Source organism: Formica exsecta, unplaced genomic scaffold (genome assembly GCF_003651465.1).
Source record: "Formica exsecta isolate Colony F162 unplaced genomic scaffold, ASM365146v1 scaffold352, whole genome shotgun sequence".
Taxonomy (NCBI): Eukaryota; Metazoa; Arthropoda; class Insecta; order Hymenoptera; family Formicidae; genus Formica; species Formica exsecta.
This window is the reverse complement of record NW_021850773.1, coordinates 81,554-101,372: the sequence shown is the minus strand read 5'-3', so window position 1 is coordinate 101,372 and position 19,819 is coordinate 81,554. Positions and strand designations below refer to the sequence as shown.

At 29.1% G+C, this 19,819-nt stretch overlaps 1 protein-coding gene across 1 annotated transcript in view; it reads left to right on the top strand.

Annotated features, from left to right (window-relative positions):
* Positions 1 to 19,819, top strand: part of LOC115238629 (otoferlin-like) — a 33,495-nt gene that overhangs the window by 2,233 nt on the left and 11,443 nt on the right. The window contains exons 2-8 of the mRNA XM_029812618.1: positions 4,801 to 4,859; positions 8,694 to 8,882; positions 10,759 to 11,030; positions 14,414 to 14,672; positions 16,849 to 17,025; positions 17,238 to 17,300; positions 17,665 to 17,749. Of these exons, the coding sequence (XP_029668478.1) occupies positions 4,801 to 4,859; positions 8,694 to 8,882; positions 10,759 to 11,030; positions 14,414 to 14,672; positions 16,849 to 17,025; positions 17,238 to 17,300; positions 17,665 to 17,749 (1,104 nt within the window). The remainder of the gene's footprint in view (positions 1 to 4,800; positions 4,860 to 8,693; positions 8,883 to 10,758; positions 11,031 to 14,413; positions 14,673 to 16,848; positions 17,026 to 17,237; positions 17,301 to 17,664; positions 17,750 to 19,819) is intronic.

The window sequence follows — 19,819 nt, the reverse complement described above, 5'->3', positions numbered from 1 at the left end:
ATATATGTATATATACACATTATCATATTTATTATTTTAAATATGCTTATCTCTTTAGATTTAAAAACTTATTTTCTTTTAAAATGTATCTCATGTCTAATAGTTTCATTTGCAGCAAATTTGTATAAAACATTCCCTTATAACACAGTAATAATAATGGCAAAATTAATGACCGTGCACCAGAATTTAATTATTACGAAGCATTTAAAAATTTAATTACTACGTATAATTAACGCGAATCTCCAAATACATTTATTTAATATCTGTGCCATATAATACAACCATGTGCAGAACTGTTTTTTAGATATTTAAGATATTCTTCCTTCAAACTTTTATATATAATTTGGTGTTATTTTATAATGTGTCATTATACCGTAAAATCGTGCGCGTAGTGCTGAAGGAAATTCAGATACGCATGACCCAGGATGCCCTAAGTACTATAGAGAGGGTAACGTTTTATTTAATCATATTCGCCCCAGTTTGGGTAAATATACTATATCGTAGTTCGAGAGAAATCTCTTTAACCAACGCGAGGCGTCGGCGATGTACATACACGCAGATATCTGTGTGCATATAGTATCACGTGTACACGTGTAATAAGGAATTCCACAGACATGTTGTGCAAATGGTGCAAAAGATCATCATCTGACTTGCGTAATCTGTTTTCATACAAGCGCAATTTCTTGCAACATGTTAATACCTGGTTTCCATAAATTATCCGTGACCATTAGGATTTACGAATATATCGTCGAACGCATCTACCTCGTATGTTATAAAGCTAACTGCATAAATTAGAATTATTCTGACGCTAATACGCGAAAAATGTCGAATTAAATAGTGAAATTATAGGAAATCTCTAGAATAGCCGCGAATAAACGTTTTCGTAATCCTATGATAATAATTAATTCTGTTTAGCTGGATATATCTTTTTATAAATGAGAAACAGAATATTATTTAATTATAAGAGTATGCTTTTTGTCAGAAAGTTAAAAATTTATTATAAAGAGTTAAGTTTTTAAGAGTGAGCACGTTACATCAAAATCCGCGAGAAAGGATCCTTTGAACGTGTATGTCGGCAACGTACACGCAGATAGTATCTGTGTATGTACGCACGTGATAAGTTTTAGCTCTCTCAATAAAATAGATATATTAAAATATAAATATCCTTAAATATAGAAATTTATATTTTCTATATAACAAGTTGGAACAAATAATATTTGTTTTCGATAGTTATAATAGGTTTTAAAAAACCAAATAAATTTAAATTACTTTTACTTTCTTTCTCATTCATTGTTTATATTAAAAGTTTTTTATCGTAAAAATAAAAATTTCAAAAATAATATGATTATTTAATTTGTCTCTTGATTATTTCTATTGTAATATATAATAAAGTATCTTTAGCGCGCGCGGAAATTATTGATAGAGAACATTTTATTTTATATAATAAGACACACACACACATACAAAACATAAAAATATTTAGAATTATAAAAAAATACACACTACACATAGTATTACTAGAATTAATAAATAATTATGTGTATATATAATATGTTTCTCGACAAAACTGTTTTATTTAGTATCAAATCAATATGTTAATAGAATTTAAACGCTGTAAAGTTAATATAAAGCTAAATACATATATAATAAATACATATATAATATACAATAGAACAGAAAAACAAATATTAAGCTTGACAAAATAGAAGTGGACAAATTTGACAAACATATGATTGCTTTGACGTGCGTCAGTTGCGGAAATAGCAGCGGTTTATCACAAATATCGGCTAACCGGCCATTGTGTTTTTTATCTTCTTCTCATATTGCGTTTTCGCAAATTGCAAATAACTGCTCGACAATCTTTCTGTAATTTTATCAATATCTCGTAACGCGCATAATTTTATCAATATTTTGTAACGGACGAGAAAACACGGATCGCGCGTATACTTCGAGAATTAATTAATTTGTCGTTAATTGTGTCGCGGGACAACAAACGCGATAAAATTACACTTATGTAGCATTATACATTACGGTTTATCAATAATAATTACTCGATTATTACAAATAGCATTTCTATTGTGTGTCATTATGATACAATAACATCGCCGAATAGTGGATGCAATTTTCTGCATGCATTGTGTAATCGTAACTGATTATTAAAGAACAATTTATCGTGATGACGCAGGCATCTCGCGCAAAGTCTTTTATAATTTACATAGCAATCGTTGGAGCATTATTTTCAGAACAGGCAGCGTGATCGTTCATGCGGATAAAATGACCACTAAGTAATTTGCAAACGAGATCCTCGAGTGCGAATCGATAACTGCGTTCATTATGAAAAGAAAACTTAATATTCATGTATTCGCGGTCGAATAATTTTTATTCTTATGAATGCTGTTCAGCTATTTCTTTAGCATAATATCAGACTTTTTATTGCACTCACAACAAAATTTGCCTTCAAGTATTATAACCATTCAGATACGAACAATGACGTTCGCAACTTACTTTACATAAAACCGCATATGGGTAGAACCGAATACAAAGCTGTGATGCAAATGAATTTATAATAATCGCAACACAAACACTGTGCTCTTTAATTATGCCCTTAACTATGCATCTAATAAATGTATAATAAATATATCTCCAAAGTAAAATCGCGACGACTGGATAATCGGGTCCAGTAAACGACAACTAAACGAGATAGCACAATAATTTTTAGAGTTTATAAAAAATATATAGTTATCAAATTTTAAAAAATAACAAGTTTTTTTAAATAACTATTAATTTTATCAATAAACTATCACGGTGTCTTTTATTCGTGCAGTTTACTGATAGGCTTCATTAAAGAAAAACAAATTTATTTATTGTATTATCTATTTATAGTAAAATTCGACGGTCGGTAGAATGTGTAATGTAAAATATAATTAGAAGAAAATTGAGGAAAAGTAATTTCTTGTTAATATAATATTAATAAATTAAAACTAATTAACTGTATTTGAAAATATATAATACAAAATTATAAGAGAATTAATAGAATAAATTTTTGCTCATTAAATTATAAATATGTATATTAATTTATAATTAAAAGACATCTCTGTCAATATATTGATATTCAATATATCGGTAAATTTTCTCAATTAATTTAGTTTTTACTCGGACTTTTTATGTCAATCAAGTTTCTATCTAAATTTCTCAAAATTTTGCAGTCTTGGCTCATAAAAATGCGATTCTGCTTGCGCGTGATGAATGTTTCTTATACGTACATTTCCTATGCACCGCGCCATAAAAAAAAACAGACTTTTTCGCTTTTATTGAAAAAACGTTGACGTGCATAGAAAAAAAGTTGTGACGAGTAAAAAATGAGATTGCGCGTTAACGAACGAGCGTTTCGTATGACAGCGCAGCGTGTGGCTGACCATAAAGCTCCTTATCTACTGCAAGAAACTTTCTATCGCCGGGCTTTCCGCCGGTCAACCGATAACAATTTTGTTATCTCGTCGCTTATAAACTGTGCTACAAGTAAAAAGTAAAACAAAGTAGCTCGAAAGTAGCTTGTTCGATAAACAGATTCCAGAAAATTGCATAAAGATTTTCGCAAAAGACAAATAAATTGTGATATGACTATATATTTGACCAGATGCTTCTAATATGACATATAAACCTAGTTTTATAAAATATAAAAGTAAGAAAGTGGTGCTATGATATATATTTATTTAACTATAATATTATTCCCTCGATAAGTCAAATTATTTTGTTTTTTTTATTTCAGTATTTATCGATTACTCTATGATCTGCGTATACAAATAAAATACATTATCCAAAGCTGATTCATTTTTCATATTTAATAAACACGTCGGGAAAATCATATAAATTTTTGCTAAAAAAATTAATAAATTATGATGTAATAAGCAACAAAAAAAGGGAAATAAAAAAGAGCTCTTTCTATTGTGCAATAAGCAACAAAAAAAAAGAAATAAAAAAGAGCTCTTTTTATTGTTTCATAAAATTGTATTATGTTTTACGAAGCGGAAGAGCTGATTTATCGAGGATATATTTTTTTTTAATGATACAACATTCTCACAAAGTAAATCATTTTCACATTATTAGACGCAATGTTGGGCATATCGCAAAGCGATACTATTTAATCGTATTTTGCATTGTGAGAATTCCACAGTAGAATAGAGGATACGGTATTTACCGTTGTAAGAATAAAGGCACTCTCTAAAGCCAAGTTTCAGATATGCTCTTTTCCTCGCTTTATGAATGAGTTGCTGCTTCTGACGTAAAACTGCAGAATGTAATTTTAATTTGCCTTTGAGTACTGTCATTAACTGGCGAACTTTTGAAGAATCATTGAGTCAATTGCGTAATATTTAGATGTCACACTGATATAAATCACATTTCTTTAAGTTTGCGAAACACGAAAAAGTTTTTATACAAAATTATTCATATTATTTGTGTATTAATTTAGATATCTTATTTTATATAAAAGAGAGAGAAAGAGAGAGAGAGAGAGAGAGAGAGAGAGAGAGAGAGAGAGAGAGCACTTTTTCTCTTGAGTCTATAAACTTATATTACTATATCTACTTAAAAAAAGCAATGTAGTAACCATAGCATCAAAAGTAACATGTATATATATAATGTAATATTATATATTTTAACCTTGTAATTTATTTATGTGCTAATATTTTATTTCTTAAATTATGTCTTTTGTTACTTTCTATACGAGATATAATGCGAAAAATGCGAAATATTAAAACTTCTTTTATATATAGAATGTATTTTTCTTGTTTGTTGCAGAGGTATCGCATTATTCAACGAATCTTGAAGACAATGAGGATGTTATTGAGGTGGAACAGGTAAAATGTGTTTCTTCTATTCTTACATAAAATGCTTATATTTTTATTCCTACTTTTTATTTTTGTTTTTATATGGAATATGACAACTAAACCTGTGATAAGTTTTGTAAAATCTCGAAAATACGTATCTGTATCCAAGATTAAGTTTGCGCTTTAATGGAGTGTGGGCGCAACAAACAAGATCACATTTAACATAAGAAAAGTTATCTTGACTTTTTGCAAACTATTGTATCCACAGAGTTGATTCAATTCCGCTGGGAAATCTTCGCTATGGTATCCTGTTTTCTTTATTCCGTTCTGAAATCATTTTATGTGTGTGTCAGGTTACAACTAATTTTTTTAAAAAAGTCCACTCTAAAATTTAAAATAAATTTTAAATTTCATTAATAACAATAATTGTAAAATAAAGTAAATGTCATAAAAACAGTTTCATTTAATATAAAACTTTAAAATTAAAAAAATTAATAACATCCAGAGATTGAAAATGTTTTCAACAATAGTATATTTCTTTAATAAATAATTTATTATCAACGCTTATAATTTAAAAAATCTTTTTAAATTTATTTTTATTAATTAAGGATATCCTAAAACAAAACAAAGTAAAGACAAATTGTTATAATTAATGTAATTACTATCACGTTACATTTTATGATATAGAAAATATTTCTGTTCAGAAAGAAAGTATTCCTTTGGGAATATTTTTATTATAGTTATAATTAAATGCATATCTTTTGTTTTCGTGAAATAATCTTCGTGAAATAATCTTAATACGCGACAATAACGATATATACCGTCGCGATAGTAGCCTTTTGAATAGTGTGTTGATGTTCTGAGTGTTGTCGGAGCGTTAAAGTAGCAAATGTGTGCGTATCATCTGATAAAAAACGATCCTGTCACACCCTATATTGCAAACGCATCAGATGGCTCAGGCATCGCTTCTAAATAATTTTCAGTGTTATTCACAAACAGAAAAATAAATTGTCACGAACACGTAATACAATATTGTTCATTGACGGAATAATAAAGCTGATACAAATCGAATATCAAAGAATGAATGTCATGGAATGTCATGGAATGTCAAGGTGCCGGCGCATGATTAAAAATAACTTAAGAAAGCTCTCTAAAGTTAAATTAATAATACGTTAACTCAAAAGAAAATGTTAGTCTGAAGTAATTATTACCTTTGTTAACTTTAAATTTCATAAAATTTATTTGATGCCGACAAACTTCTTGCTTGCATATTTCTCTAAAATAAAGAGAGAATTCCAAAGAAAGTTTTATCAAAATTTCTCTTTCAAAATTATCCTAATTAATCTCACAAATTAACTTTACAGTATAAATTATACATAACTAAGCAACGCTGTTCATTATAGAATGTGGGGGTGCGCCATGATTGATAATCATTGTTCTCGATGATGAGGACGCAAGATGAGATCTCGATTTTATATGCACATAACATACACGACCGATGTTACTACGTTGCGGTAAACCATTCCATTCAGCTTTTATGTCATAGCCGAGGAAATGGTGCGTGATGACAAAATCGATTCATATGCTCACCATCATACGATGCGTGAGAACGTGAAAGCGTGACTGTTTTCACAATCTTAAATGAACCGATAAATATCTTTTATAAAGCATCTTTCACTGCGATCAGAGCATTGTATTCGTCCGGAGCGATAGAGAAGCGAACGATTGCAGTTCCACGTAAATACATATTTGCCCCAGCAAAGATAATATATCCTCATCGGAAATAGAGAGTGCGATTCGAATGTATACCTTTCGCGATTTGACGCAAATTTAATCGTTGATTTTATCCGTGAGAATATATGTATTGTTATTTTATTGTTTATGATAACTTATCAATAGCGCGCGGATTTAAAATAACGAAATAGCTCTTTGTTATTGTCTCCTCTTCCGAAATAAAAATTTCTACATACGTGCTCAATATATACACGATACAAATTGTTGTGAAAAGGGCAAACTTTGATATTTTCAACGGAAATATTACCTACGCAGAAAATTGTAAAATTTGTACAACAAATATAAAATATTCATTAAACTAATTCTTCGCGTTGCAATTACACAGGATACAAAAGCTATTTAATAAACATTGAAAAGTCAATTTAATAATGTCAACGAAAACCAATCCATTACAGTGCTTTTATGTTGAAGAAACTTGTCTGACAGTTGATTATCTGACAGTTCTGTTCGAGGATGACGTATCATTTCTTGTAAACACGATCTATAAATAAACGTTTCGTATAAATATCCTTATAGCTCGGACAATCGCGATATAACTGATGGACATGCAAAATTTGCATAAATGAGCAATGCATATCTTCGTAAGTTGGAGAATCGCAATTTTGTAATGCTTTCAATATGATTTTATTTTGTTTTTTTAACTTTGCAAAGTCTTAATAAAATATAAGTAAATTAGAAAATAAATTGCGAGTAATTCATGGAATTGTGTCTCTTCGATAACATAGATTAGTTCAAGTTTTCTCTTTTAATAGAGAAACAAAGTAAATAATTAAAGCAATTTAATTAAATGTAAAAGTGAAATAGAAAAAGAATAACTTCAACGCTTCCTTACTGGAATTGAAATTTTAACGATGATAAAGCATTTTCTGATTTTATAAGAGATACCCGTAAGTTCTATAACGATTTTTTTGATTTTACAAGGAATTTATAACTTTATCATTACCGATTCTTTTTAAAGAATTCATAATTTCGTCATTAACGATTCTTTTTAGCTGCCTTTTTTTAAATTCATATATTTTATATTCAAGAAGAACACAGAGAAAGACAAATAAAACGGACGCGATGATGAATATAATTGTATCAAAAATTTCGTAGTGGAGCCTTTCGTGCTTTCTCGAGCGTAAATAATAGATCATCTTTTAGCGGGTCTCCGCTTTGGAGCCTTTTCAATATCGTTTTTTTTTAAATATTGCATGGTTATCTTGCGGGCGTCTATTCGTACTCAATTTATCGATCTACTATTTTTACTTAAATATTCACATTTCATGTCATGCTATTTCTCGTGTGTTTTTCACAGGTGCGTGTGGACTGAATGCGTTCAAGCTCGCAATCGTGATTCGAATTACTTTACTTATAGTAAGAAGTGTAACGAAGAAAAGGCAATATTTTTCTTTGATGTAGAAAAGCTTTTTTTACATTCTGTAAACAATTAGTAAATTGTAAGAAATTAATACGTATCTAATCTGTAAAGATATAATCCTTTAATTCCTCAAATTAAGAATTAGTTTCAAAATATGTAAAAATCTTCTTTTATTCCTTTTTATTTATATTAACGGTTTTGAAAATCAGTTAAATTTAATTCTTTAATAAAAAATTAAAATTGCATATTTTTTAAACTTGTTGTGGCTGTAATCTATGATACGTATGCAGCAATTTTTGCTATATTTAATAATAAATAAAATAATAATAATATATAAAAAATTATGTTCTTAAAATTAAATAACATATATTATAGTTTTTCTTTCTAATCCATATTAAGCACTTCATCTATATTTAATGTTGCTTTACAGAGAGAGAGAGAGAGAGAGAGAGAAAGAGAAGAGTTTATTTTACTTTATTTTACAGAGAAGCTTAAAATAATTATCTTTTTACTCGTTGGATAGCACATTGTTAAAAGAACATTGTTAAAAGGAAAGAAATAAAAATTCAATTTCGTAGAATAAATATTTGTCAGTTCAACTTTTACCAATTTTTTTCAATCTATTAGTATTTAAATTAAGTGTGGAATGTGAAAGATGAAAGAAAATTCTTGGTATGCGCATTCTAAATAATTCATTTCTGATTTTCCAGAGCTTCACGTGGAATTTAGGAGGACCAGTGGATGAAACGGAAGTACTGCAATTGGCAGTCGTGTCTCGGGGAGTCTTGAGAAACGAAAAAGTCGTAGCGAGGTACGGATTGATATTGCAAACCGTGGTGCGCGAAGGAAGGATCCTGATCTCGGATTCTCTAGTTGACCTCAATAACAAACCGCTTCCGGTACGTTCTGATATCGAAACGAATAATTGAACATGTAATCGCACAAATATATACGCAATATTTACGCGAGCGTGTTGGGGATACATAATTTTTACTCTATATTCAAATATGACACCAATATTCTATTAAAGATTTTGCTAAATGGCAAGCAGCATCGAAATTTACGATAAATTTGATCTAATATTGTTATCTCATTGTTAAATGAGCTTGGAACTAACTACATTTCTGTATCAAAGAAAAAAATTAGAGCACAAGATATTCATGATTCAAGCGACGAGAAAGCAAAAATGGCAAATGTTTCATAGATATATATTTCATTCATTAGAACAACAAACCTAAATTACCCGAGATCGTAATTTAAATTTCGCTTCTTTTACCTACGCTTTTTGCTCTCACAGTAATGCTCTGTCTCTGAATACATTTTCGCATAAAAAGTACCTACGTGACTGACATAGTAACGTTTTAAACTTAAACAGACAAATGCACTCAAGGTACAAGTGGCGTAATTTGATAAACATGCACACTTTAAGTGCATTTCTCTTTTTCTACAATATAACACTTGTTCCTTTGAATGAACAAAATATATAACAAATAAAGAACTTATTATCTTAATAACTTATTAGCCGTTATATTGAAAAATACATTATATTGAAAAATTTGACAAATTTTGTTTAATTTTGCAACTCTTGCAAAATGCCTTCCTTCATCTTTGTATAAAAATCTAACAGATTTTCTTTTTCTCTCTCTTTCTCTCTTTCTTTTTCTTGTATTTGTATGTTAATTTACTCATTAGGCTATTAGACAAAAAAATAAAAACAAAATTGTTATATTACAAAATTGATTATATTACTGGTAATTCTATTTTTATTGCTATTATTGTTATTGGAAAAAGCAAAGTTTCACATTAGTCGATTTTCAAGTTCATTTTTATTATCTGACATTTAACACATTGCTGCGTTTACCGTTGCAACAAGTAATTATTCATAACAAAAGCGCTCTAAAAATAAAATGTCATGTAAAATCAAAATGCAGTATTTTGTTAACAAAGTTGAAATAATCGATGGAAAATATTTTCCGCAAGATAAACAAGATTTATTAATTTTCCTTGTGGTCTTTATGATTTCTGAATTGCGTGTTGGTTCTTATAATTACCATATAAATTAGCAAATAGAAGGACGAAATAGAAAAGAAAGCAAAGCAAATAGAAAGACGAAGCAAAGCATTTTTTCCTTCTAACATTGAAAATAATTTAGATGAAACCACTTCCCGAAAAATCGTTCAAAAAAATTGTTATGGTATAAATTTTGATAAGGACAGCATAATAATATATTCTTTAAGTCTGAAAAACTCTTGATATTTTATACTTCTCATGCATACATATATATAATTAATACATCATAAACCTTGGAGTTCTTTATCTTTATAAAATCATAAAAAGGCATTATGATAAAAAATAGCCAATCCTTTTCTTTGCTTCTACAAATTTACTGTTGTTTCTCGGAAATAAAAAAAATACGACATATATCTCTGTTTTATAGCGGATTCAAATATATTGTTCTTTATTTTCTGAGAAGCGGGCTATTAAAAAAAGGGAAAAGAAAAGAGAGAGAAATATATATGTATCATTTTTTCAAATATTTATAATATCTAAGGTTGCTAGATATTTTTCTTGACTGTGCGTGTTTCCCATCAGATTGTGGTCTAAATTATGTCGTAGCATTACTTCAGCTGTCGTCATTGTAGCCACGCGATCTCGTGCGCAGCATAAAAAACGTAGCGCAATACTTCTAGTTTCTCTCAGCCTTCTCTCTTCGACGATTATCTTAATTTTTGCCGAACGGTCCCTTTTGTAATCCGCTACTATCTGTGCGCGTAGGCAATGGTGTGCTTCGAAATTCGATACAATCCCCCGGATGGAAGTTGCAGCTCGTACGCGGTCTCGGAAATAATGGAAGATGAGCAGCAGATGTTAATCGATATCGAGCAGAATATCGCGAACCTCGAGAGAAGTCTCGAGCAGGCCGACAGCAGCACGACCAGCGGGAAAAGACGGGGCTCCTGGCATACCCCTGAGAAATCAAAGAGGGGCTTCTTACCAAGGGGCATTTCTATGTCGACCGGCGAGAAGTCAACTGACACCCGGAAGCGGTGAGTGACGTATTGTCAAGCGATAAAATGACATTGTTTTATTATGAGAAATGCACTCTTTAAAAATGTATCCTAAATTTTTCAGATCATGCTTTTATACGCTGTAATATCTTTTTAAAAAATACATATCCACTTCAAAATTTCGTATCTAAATTTGTTGGAATACTATCGATATGCCCTTTTCAACTTTTTAAATGATTTCTTTATATTTGCAAATTGGGCGATTAAATTGCATCAACAAATTTGCTTTGGAGATATTTTCGGAATCATTTGAAAAAAAAACCAATTAATGTGAACAAACAACAGAAATTTCGTAAATATGGAAACCGAGGTTAACAAATTATTTTGCAAATATAAACATGACTAAAAAAGTTCTGTCAAAATCAACAAACCATATTATATAATTAACCGCGTATATAATACATATCTTATTAATAAAATTTATATTATTTCAAAGTTGTGTAATGTGTGTGCTCCCAAAATAAACGGGTCACACTCACACAAGTGATAGTGTATTTTTTATTCATTTTGCTGTAAAATTGTTCTGTTATTGGCATAATCTAATTCTATTTTGCTTTTTTGTGCGCGTTATCACAAACTCCTATCTGAATACAATTTACGCAATTTAGCATTAAGACACACGACGAATTGTCGTTTTTTATTATATTCTGTTTCAATAAATATCGCAAAATAATACGTAATTATACGTAGATTTTCAAGAAATGTGGAATCTTTTTAATTATTTTTTTTCTCTCTCTCTCTCTCTTTTTTAAAGTCATCTAAACGCATCTCTTATGCAGTTTTGCTTTTTATATTCATTTTTGCGAGATGCTTACATGCAGTATGCATATGTATCTTTGATTACTTTTTATCTACTATTAAAAGTGTAAAAAATATATATTATATTTAGATGCATGTACGTAAATTGTACAGATTTTCTATTTTAATCAAATTTTACGAAAATATAAAAATACATTTTATTCGAAAAGTTTTGATATTTATTTCTTGCATATTTATTTTTGCAAAATATCTATAATGATGCGTCTTTATAATTGAAAACATTTATCTTTTACTGTTACATTATCAAAAGCGTTACAGAAAGCTTTGAAGTAGTTTTGATTTACTATTAATTGATATTGTTCAATTGCTAAATGTATTAAAGAGATGCATCTTATCTTTACTTTATTCGAGCTCTCGAAATGGCAAAAAAAAAAAGAAAAATTATAATAAAAGTTGCGTATCCAGAAAACTGATATATTGACTCATAATTGATATATAAACTCATATATTTATTTTTGCGAAAGGTATCCGCATTTAGTAACATACCATTATTATCGTTAAAATGTGTACTTTTTAATTATCGTATATCGCGTAGGCATAAGTCGCGTCTATTTTTTGCTCCATTCAAGATCAGAATTTCGAATGAATAAATGAGTCGCTAATTAAAGCGGCGTTTATCGATTTTTCCGAGTAACTTCTATTGACTATCCACTTCGATGCAGTTTCCATCATTAACGTGTTATTATTGTAAGGTACTGTTACATTGTCGTGTCATCGAAACGTGAAAAGATTGCTTAATAAGGACATCCGGTAATGTCGGTGACGCTGCTGATACGTTAAAGTTCGTTATCGCGGCTTTCTCGATAAACCTTTTAGTGACGTAAAGGTCAAACTAGGGAGACATGAAAAATATAAACGCTGATTTAATACACCGAATATATTTAGCGAATATATATGTTGATTTGCGAATCTTTATTTAATTTTCAATCTCTATTAGCGTCTTAGATTGCGTTAAAATTACTTTGCGTCAAGGAGTTTAAATCAGTTTATACAGTTACATTAATCATGTAAGTAGCAAACTTTTGTGTGTGTGGGTAAGTATGTGTGTGATAAATGAAACTCTTAGTTGCTCCTACAAAGTACTTCTCGTAAAAGTAGAATTAAATCTCTTACGAACTAATACAAACAGTAAAAACTTTTTTTATTGTTCAACACACTTACATACATATAATCTCAAGTAACTTCGCAAAATTTTGTTTATCTTTTCATTGTAAAATTTTATTAAACTTATTGCACAATTGGTCTTAAATTTTTTTTACTTGTCTGTTTTTCAAAACGGAATAAAAATATGATTTATATTACTGTATATAATCTATCAGGTATTACTGAAATCTTATCCTGATAGAAAGAAAGCTACTTTTTATATTTTGCGACCATATACCGGCTTCTTCGGTAAACTAGATTCTCCTTAGGGAGTGCCATGGCAATTCCTGTCACTACCTCTCGACGTAGGAACGTAATCGAACGTAACCCGTGGCTGTCCATATGTGTAATAATGTGCCTGTGACACATTTTCATTCGCAAAACTACCAACGCCGCTTACATTCGCGGCAATATTATAATCAATAAGAATCGAGGTAGAGAGAATGTGACATATTGTTGGTGTAAGAAAATATAGGACCCTCGTCAAATTTGTTCCCCTTTTGGCCAGTAGTATGACACGTGTTTCACCCAACGGATTATAATGACGTATGAAATATATAACATAATTATCTCGGTTTCATTGAGGTCTTTAAAACCTTATTTTTTAAATATTTTACTAATTATTGAAGAGATAGAATAAATAAATTTAAATAAAATGTAAGATTTAATTTTTATAATATATATAAATATAAATTTTATATATTGTTTTTTATATATTGTTTACAGTTATTAATCTATAAAGTAATCGTACTTTTCGAGAACTGTTTAATAATATTTTTTACGATTAAAAATTTTTAGATATATTAACCATGCTTCTCTCCTTCAACATTCTCGATGCACAACAATAAGAAATTCGATCGAAGTGATATAAACGTGAGATTCTAGTAAACGGCTTTTCAAGCCATATAGAGAAGTTATATTTATATTCTGCGGAGAAGATATACAAACTGAAATGGACTGAGACGTATTTATTTCTAGAGAATTTATATTGAATGTTAAAAAATATCTAGATTTTTAAAAATATTTGCCACTCGTCTCTCATTTTTTCATGTTTGCTAATATATTTAACGATAAATTGTAGAAAAAAATAAATCCTTTTCCTTATTTAGAAAATATTAAAAGCTGTTATTTAATTCAATTTACATCTTTAGGCGCATTTGTTTATAATATATTAATTGTAAAAGAATAAAAACATTTGTTCACTGTATTTAAATTTAAATTTTGTAAATGATATAACTTGTGGTTAAACATTGTTCTTAATTACACATATTTCCATTAATATTGAAACAAGCAACAACATATAGTTTCTAAAAAACGTCGTTAGTTTCTCGGCATGAATTACAACAAGGATAAACTTTCAAAGAAATTTATATCCGATTCTTTTACGGCATTTCCTGTAGAAGCACTTTGAAGAGCATGCGATCCTTGCTGAAATTGGGAAAGCAGAGACCACCACGTGCTCGGTCCTGCGACAATAACTCGGAAACCAGAGAACTCCTCGACAGGCAGGATTCCAGCTGCCCAACTTCAAACGAACCTTCACGTACGAATTCCATGACATCTCTTGAAACGAATACGTCCGATAACGACAGTCAACTGAATGCCAAACCTGAGCAAGAAGAGACGGCTGTAAAACCGGCCAAGAGATCGAAACCTAAGGTTAATATCTTTTATAACAATTGATAAAATTTATGTTACGTTGCACCGACATGAGTAGATAAGAATGTTGAATAACATTTTGTCATTCTTGCTTGTGACTCTCCAAAGCACAAAATTTCTTACGCATATGATAATATATATAATAGTATATAATATTAAAAGTATGAAAATTTGCAAATAATAACTGCACCGGATATAAATCTTATATACATATAATTTTTTATATTAATTATTTCATATTTCATATTTATACATTGATTCTGCATAATTAATCAGCTAATTAAATCTATAAATCTTATAATTGCTTATTAAGTCTTCGAAAAGAACATAATTGAATAACATTTTACTATTAATATTTAATTTATATTTAAAAGGACATTTCTTTTTGTACAGTGCGTATTTTGACGACAATATTCGACTGAGGAAACACAATGTGAAAATATTATGTGGAGGAAAAATATATTTGTACATTCCAAGTTCATCAAATTTAAATCTTGATATCAGAATCTTGTTTTATTCGCCAATTTGTGTACGTAATTATAAATGTATCAGATAAAAAAAAAAACATATCTTGTAGAGCGAGAAAACTTCTCACACATACTACTATACAATTAATTCAGGATACATGAATTAATCGGAGACGACAAGCCGACCCAATGAGCAGATGAGACAATATTTTTTAAATGTATTTTTAATATTGATTGTTTATTAATTGTACGTTGTTTTCATATTTTTCATATTTAATATCTTATTCAATATTATATTTTTATATATTTATATTATATATATTATATATTATATTATTGTTATATTTTTATATGTTTTATAAGTTTTAAAATGTTTTTTTTTTTTTTAATTTTGCATAAAAAGTTATTGCTTTACTTTTTTATAATAATTAAAATTTATAAAACAAATTTTGTTTAGAAAAAACGCAGTTCTCGCAATATAAAGTAACTTTAAAATGTCACAATCAATTGCATTAAGCATTATAGCGCGATAATACTGAAGTAACAACTATCTATAAATGATGTCTCAATTATCTCTAAATGAGATTGAAATCGATCGATTCTGAGGACGAGAGAGAATAAATTGCGAAGCATGAGCAAAGTTTTTACGTGGAATTATTTAGTATTTTTTTTTCTTTTTACGACAAGTAGTTATGATCTCATGGCTACTCGTGTATGTCGCAAAATATTAGTAGTTCGTATTAATATTGTGAAGCGATAGGGAGATATGTATCTCTATAAATAGTTTACAAAATTATCAGTATATTATCAGTATAATTCGCGCGATATTACTTTTGCCTCCATTTTAACTTTATGCAGTACTTATTACTTTTACAACTATTAATATTATAAGCTATTTTTTTAGAAAAGATGTGCTTTGAAACCATTTGCAAATATTAAGACATGTTCTAAGTGACATTTTTTTTCTGCGAAAGCATGAATTTCTTATACATTACACTTAAAAAAACATTTTACATGTTACGTTCAATATTTGCTTTCAGAATTTTAAATATAAATATTGCATCAGAAAAATGGAAGAATATTGCAAATGAGAAATATACTTTAAAAATGCTTGAAATTCATTATATTATAATAATATACACTTTGAATATATTGGTTTTTTTTTTCATCTTTTTATTATATTCAATTCATCAACGTAAATTCACAATATTTATTTCAAATTTCTACAACATCTTTAATATATTCAAATCATTCACATGTTGCTTGATATTGCTTCAAACGTGTTATGAATTTTGAAAACGTTTAGAGATAATAAATGTGCATTCTAAGCATTGTCTTTCTTTTTGTTATATTATACAACTAGCGTGAATATAGGGTGAATCACTAAAAATGTTATAGGCTAATATTTACGAGATATGAAATCTGCCTACACGAACATTAATTTTACGTTAACTGCAATGTAAAGTTCCATTTCTGCGTCGAATGCCCGCTTTCGATACCAAACAGTCTCTGGAAAATAAAAATATCATATCTTGTTCAGTTTCAGAAATATTAGCAACACCTGTAACACCTTTAGTGATTTACCTTGTATATATTATTTCTCTCTTAAATTCAAAAGCGTTGCACTAGAACGGTGCCGTTCCATATTTTTCCGTACTTCAGGCGACTTAAATCGAGATGAATCAGCACAAACTTTTCTCGTTTCACAGGCGAGTGACACCTGGCAAAGTGCATTAAAAGCCCAGGATTATCAAGTATGCGTTACGATCATCGAAGCGAGGCAACTCGCCGGTCTCAACATGGATCCGGTGGTCTGTGTACAAGTCGGAGATCAGCGCAAATACACGAGCGTCAAGGAATCCACGAATTGCCCATATTATAATGAAGTAAAAAGCAGAAATGCATTATTTACGCGATTATAGATTTGAATAATAAGAAAAATTTTAATATAAAATTATAATTAAGAATGAAATTGATGATTCCTTATAAAGTTTTTATTTAATTTCCAGATTTCAGAGTATCTTTGTATTATTCGTATTATTATAATTTATATATTTACGGATCTGTAACTAATTCTTTCTTTGTTTTATATTTTCAGTATTTCGTCTTCGATTTTCACATGCCGCCCGTTATGCTCTTCGACAAAATTATCACGCTATCGGTAAGTTTATCCGCATGTGTTAATTTATATTGTGATATTGAAACTCCGAAGCAAGAGGAATCAATTAATTTATCCATTAATATTTAATACTTTGGTAGTGCACTTAATGGCGCGATAAATGCGGGTTTGCGTGAATTATTTTGCTTTATTAAATGTTCCTATCGCTTGTCATAATTACATTTAGAGGGTATTTAAATGCGTATCGGAAATCAATCATTGATAAATGGTTTAAGGGAAGAACATATAAATTCTGTGTGAAATTATATTCGATGATGAGTTAGGCACTTATGATGTTCAAGATGAAAACGTAAATGAGAAGAGATAAGGAAGAAGCTCAAATAGCACATCTTTTAATAATACACAGGTGCAGCAATCGCGGAATCTCTTGCGCGCTAATCTAACGCTGGGCATCTTTAAATTAGACATCGCGACGGTATGGGCACAACCAGGTACAGGTTTCGCATTGTCCAGAGACTATACGAGTCTAATGCTCGGTGTAAATAAGAATTTTATACTTCGAAAGCGACTCGCGATAAACGATTTTGAACAAAATATAATAGCCTAATTCAAATATAAATTACAATGAAAAAACTATATTTTAAAATGCAAAATATATACTATTATTTTTAAAAAATATAGCTTAGAAAATATACAGAAAATATAAATAAATAATAGGTTGGTTACAGTTGTATCCGGAATATGTCAATTATAAGTATATGAAATAAACTATTTCAGTTTTTATAACTATAGTAAAAATCCGTAGCACTTTCTTGATAACAACACTTTTCTTAACAAGTGCCTGTCTATTATATAAATATTGCTTCTTTGAAAAAAAAACTCGTAAATATGTAATTAATATATGTGAGAAATCGTTATTTGATCATTTTTATCGAGAGTTACTGTCGCGAATTAAATTCTCAAATATACACCCGGTATGAGACTCGGTATTTACTCGGTATATGATGGCAAATGTATTTCATTTTATCGGCAAGTGTTATCGGCAAATAAAGTATTTCCTTATTACATCGTTCTTTGCACTTTGCTTGCGAGTTTCGAAGAACTTTGTGTCTGCAAGATAGGTATTTTCTTGCGCTGCATAATTCCAGGAACTTTGAAAGCAGTAAAATTTGTTATGACGCATTATTATCTCTTGAAAAAATCCCAACTCGAATCTTGTTATCTTAATTTTTCATGATCGTGAATTTAAAAGGTTCTCTAAAAGTGCGTGCGCACGTAACACATGTTTCGTAACTGAATAATTGCACGCTTAAGAATTTAACTGGATTTTACTAGCTTACAATTTCTTTTTTTTTTTTTTTGCCAACTTAATCAATAAATGATTGTTGTGATAGTATTTTTTTGCTTCAAAACATTAATCTTAATCAATTTAAAGTAAATGCATTTTTAATATCATTTTATTGAAATTTTAATGTAGTAAACAAAAGAAATTGATTAATTTTGCAATATAAATCCACTTTTGATCTCTTTTTAATGGTAGTCAATCTACTATTTTTTACATATCATACATTGATAATAATCTAAATGTTAGTAGTTTTATATCAATATTTTTATCTCGAATTCTATCACTACGAAACGCACATGTTTCATGTTCCGATCATTATATGCGAAAACATCATTAGCAAATGAGTAAGCATCTTAAGATGTAAATTTCATCGAACGTTAAAGTTGGCATTCTTATCATATATTGTTATAAAATAGTCATATACTAATAGCACTATTACCTATAATAATGAATAAATCAGCATATTCATTTGCAAATGAAACAATATTATAACAAAAAATTTTTCAACCTTTAACATTAAAAAGAATATTAAAAAACAGAACACACAGAAAAATTTATTTTTGCATTGAAATCTAGCGAAGTCACCGTACATAATCGAAACGTATATCTATCGGTCAACATTTTGAATAAAATTGTTAGGGAAAACTATGGAGCGTTGGCGAAATATCAATCATCATTTGTCCGACATATGAAAAAAAAGCGAAAAAAAAAAAAAAAAAAAAAAAAAAACATAAGCCCTATTTTTATCGCGAATCGTTCGCATGCCAGGCTTTTCACCTCCGCATATACATATATATATAGATGTTTCTTACGCATGTATTATACATTCTTCGTAAATGTGTATACGCTCGGTTTAATCCTGAACACATTCTCACACACGCTAAAGTCTTATGTGGCACGGTTACAAATTTTACGATCATCCATACGTCGAGCTAATAAATTGCTCATAATCGGATAAACTTTCAGTCAAATTACTGATATAGGTTCCTTTCAATTCAATTTGTTCGAATTGATAAAACTCGCATGCGATATTCGCCTTAATAAGAAAAATAAATAAAATTATACACGCACATAAACAAATTTCTAAATTTGTTTATTATTGGAAATATTAAATATTTCAAGAATAAAGTTCTAAATTAATATTTTATATAAAAACAGAAAGATTGAAATTAGTTAAATAAAAAGAATTGAAAAAATCTATTAAATATTTTATTTT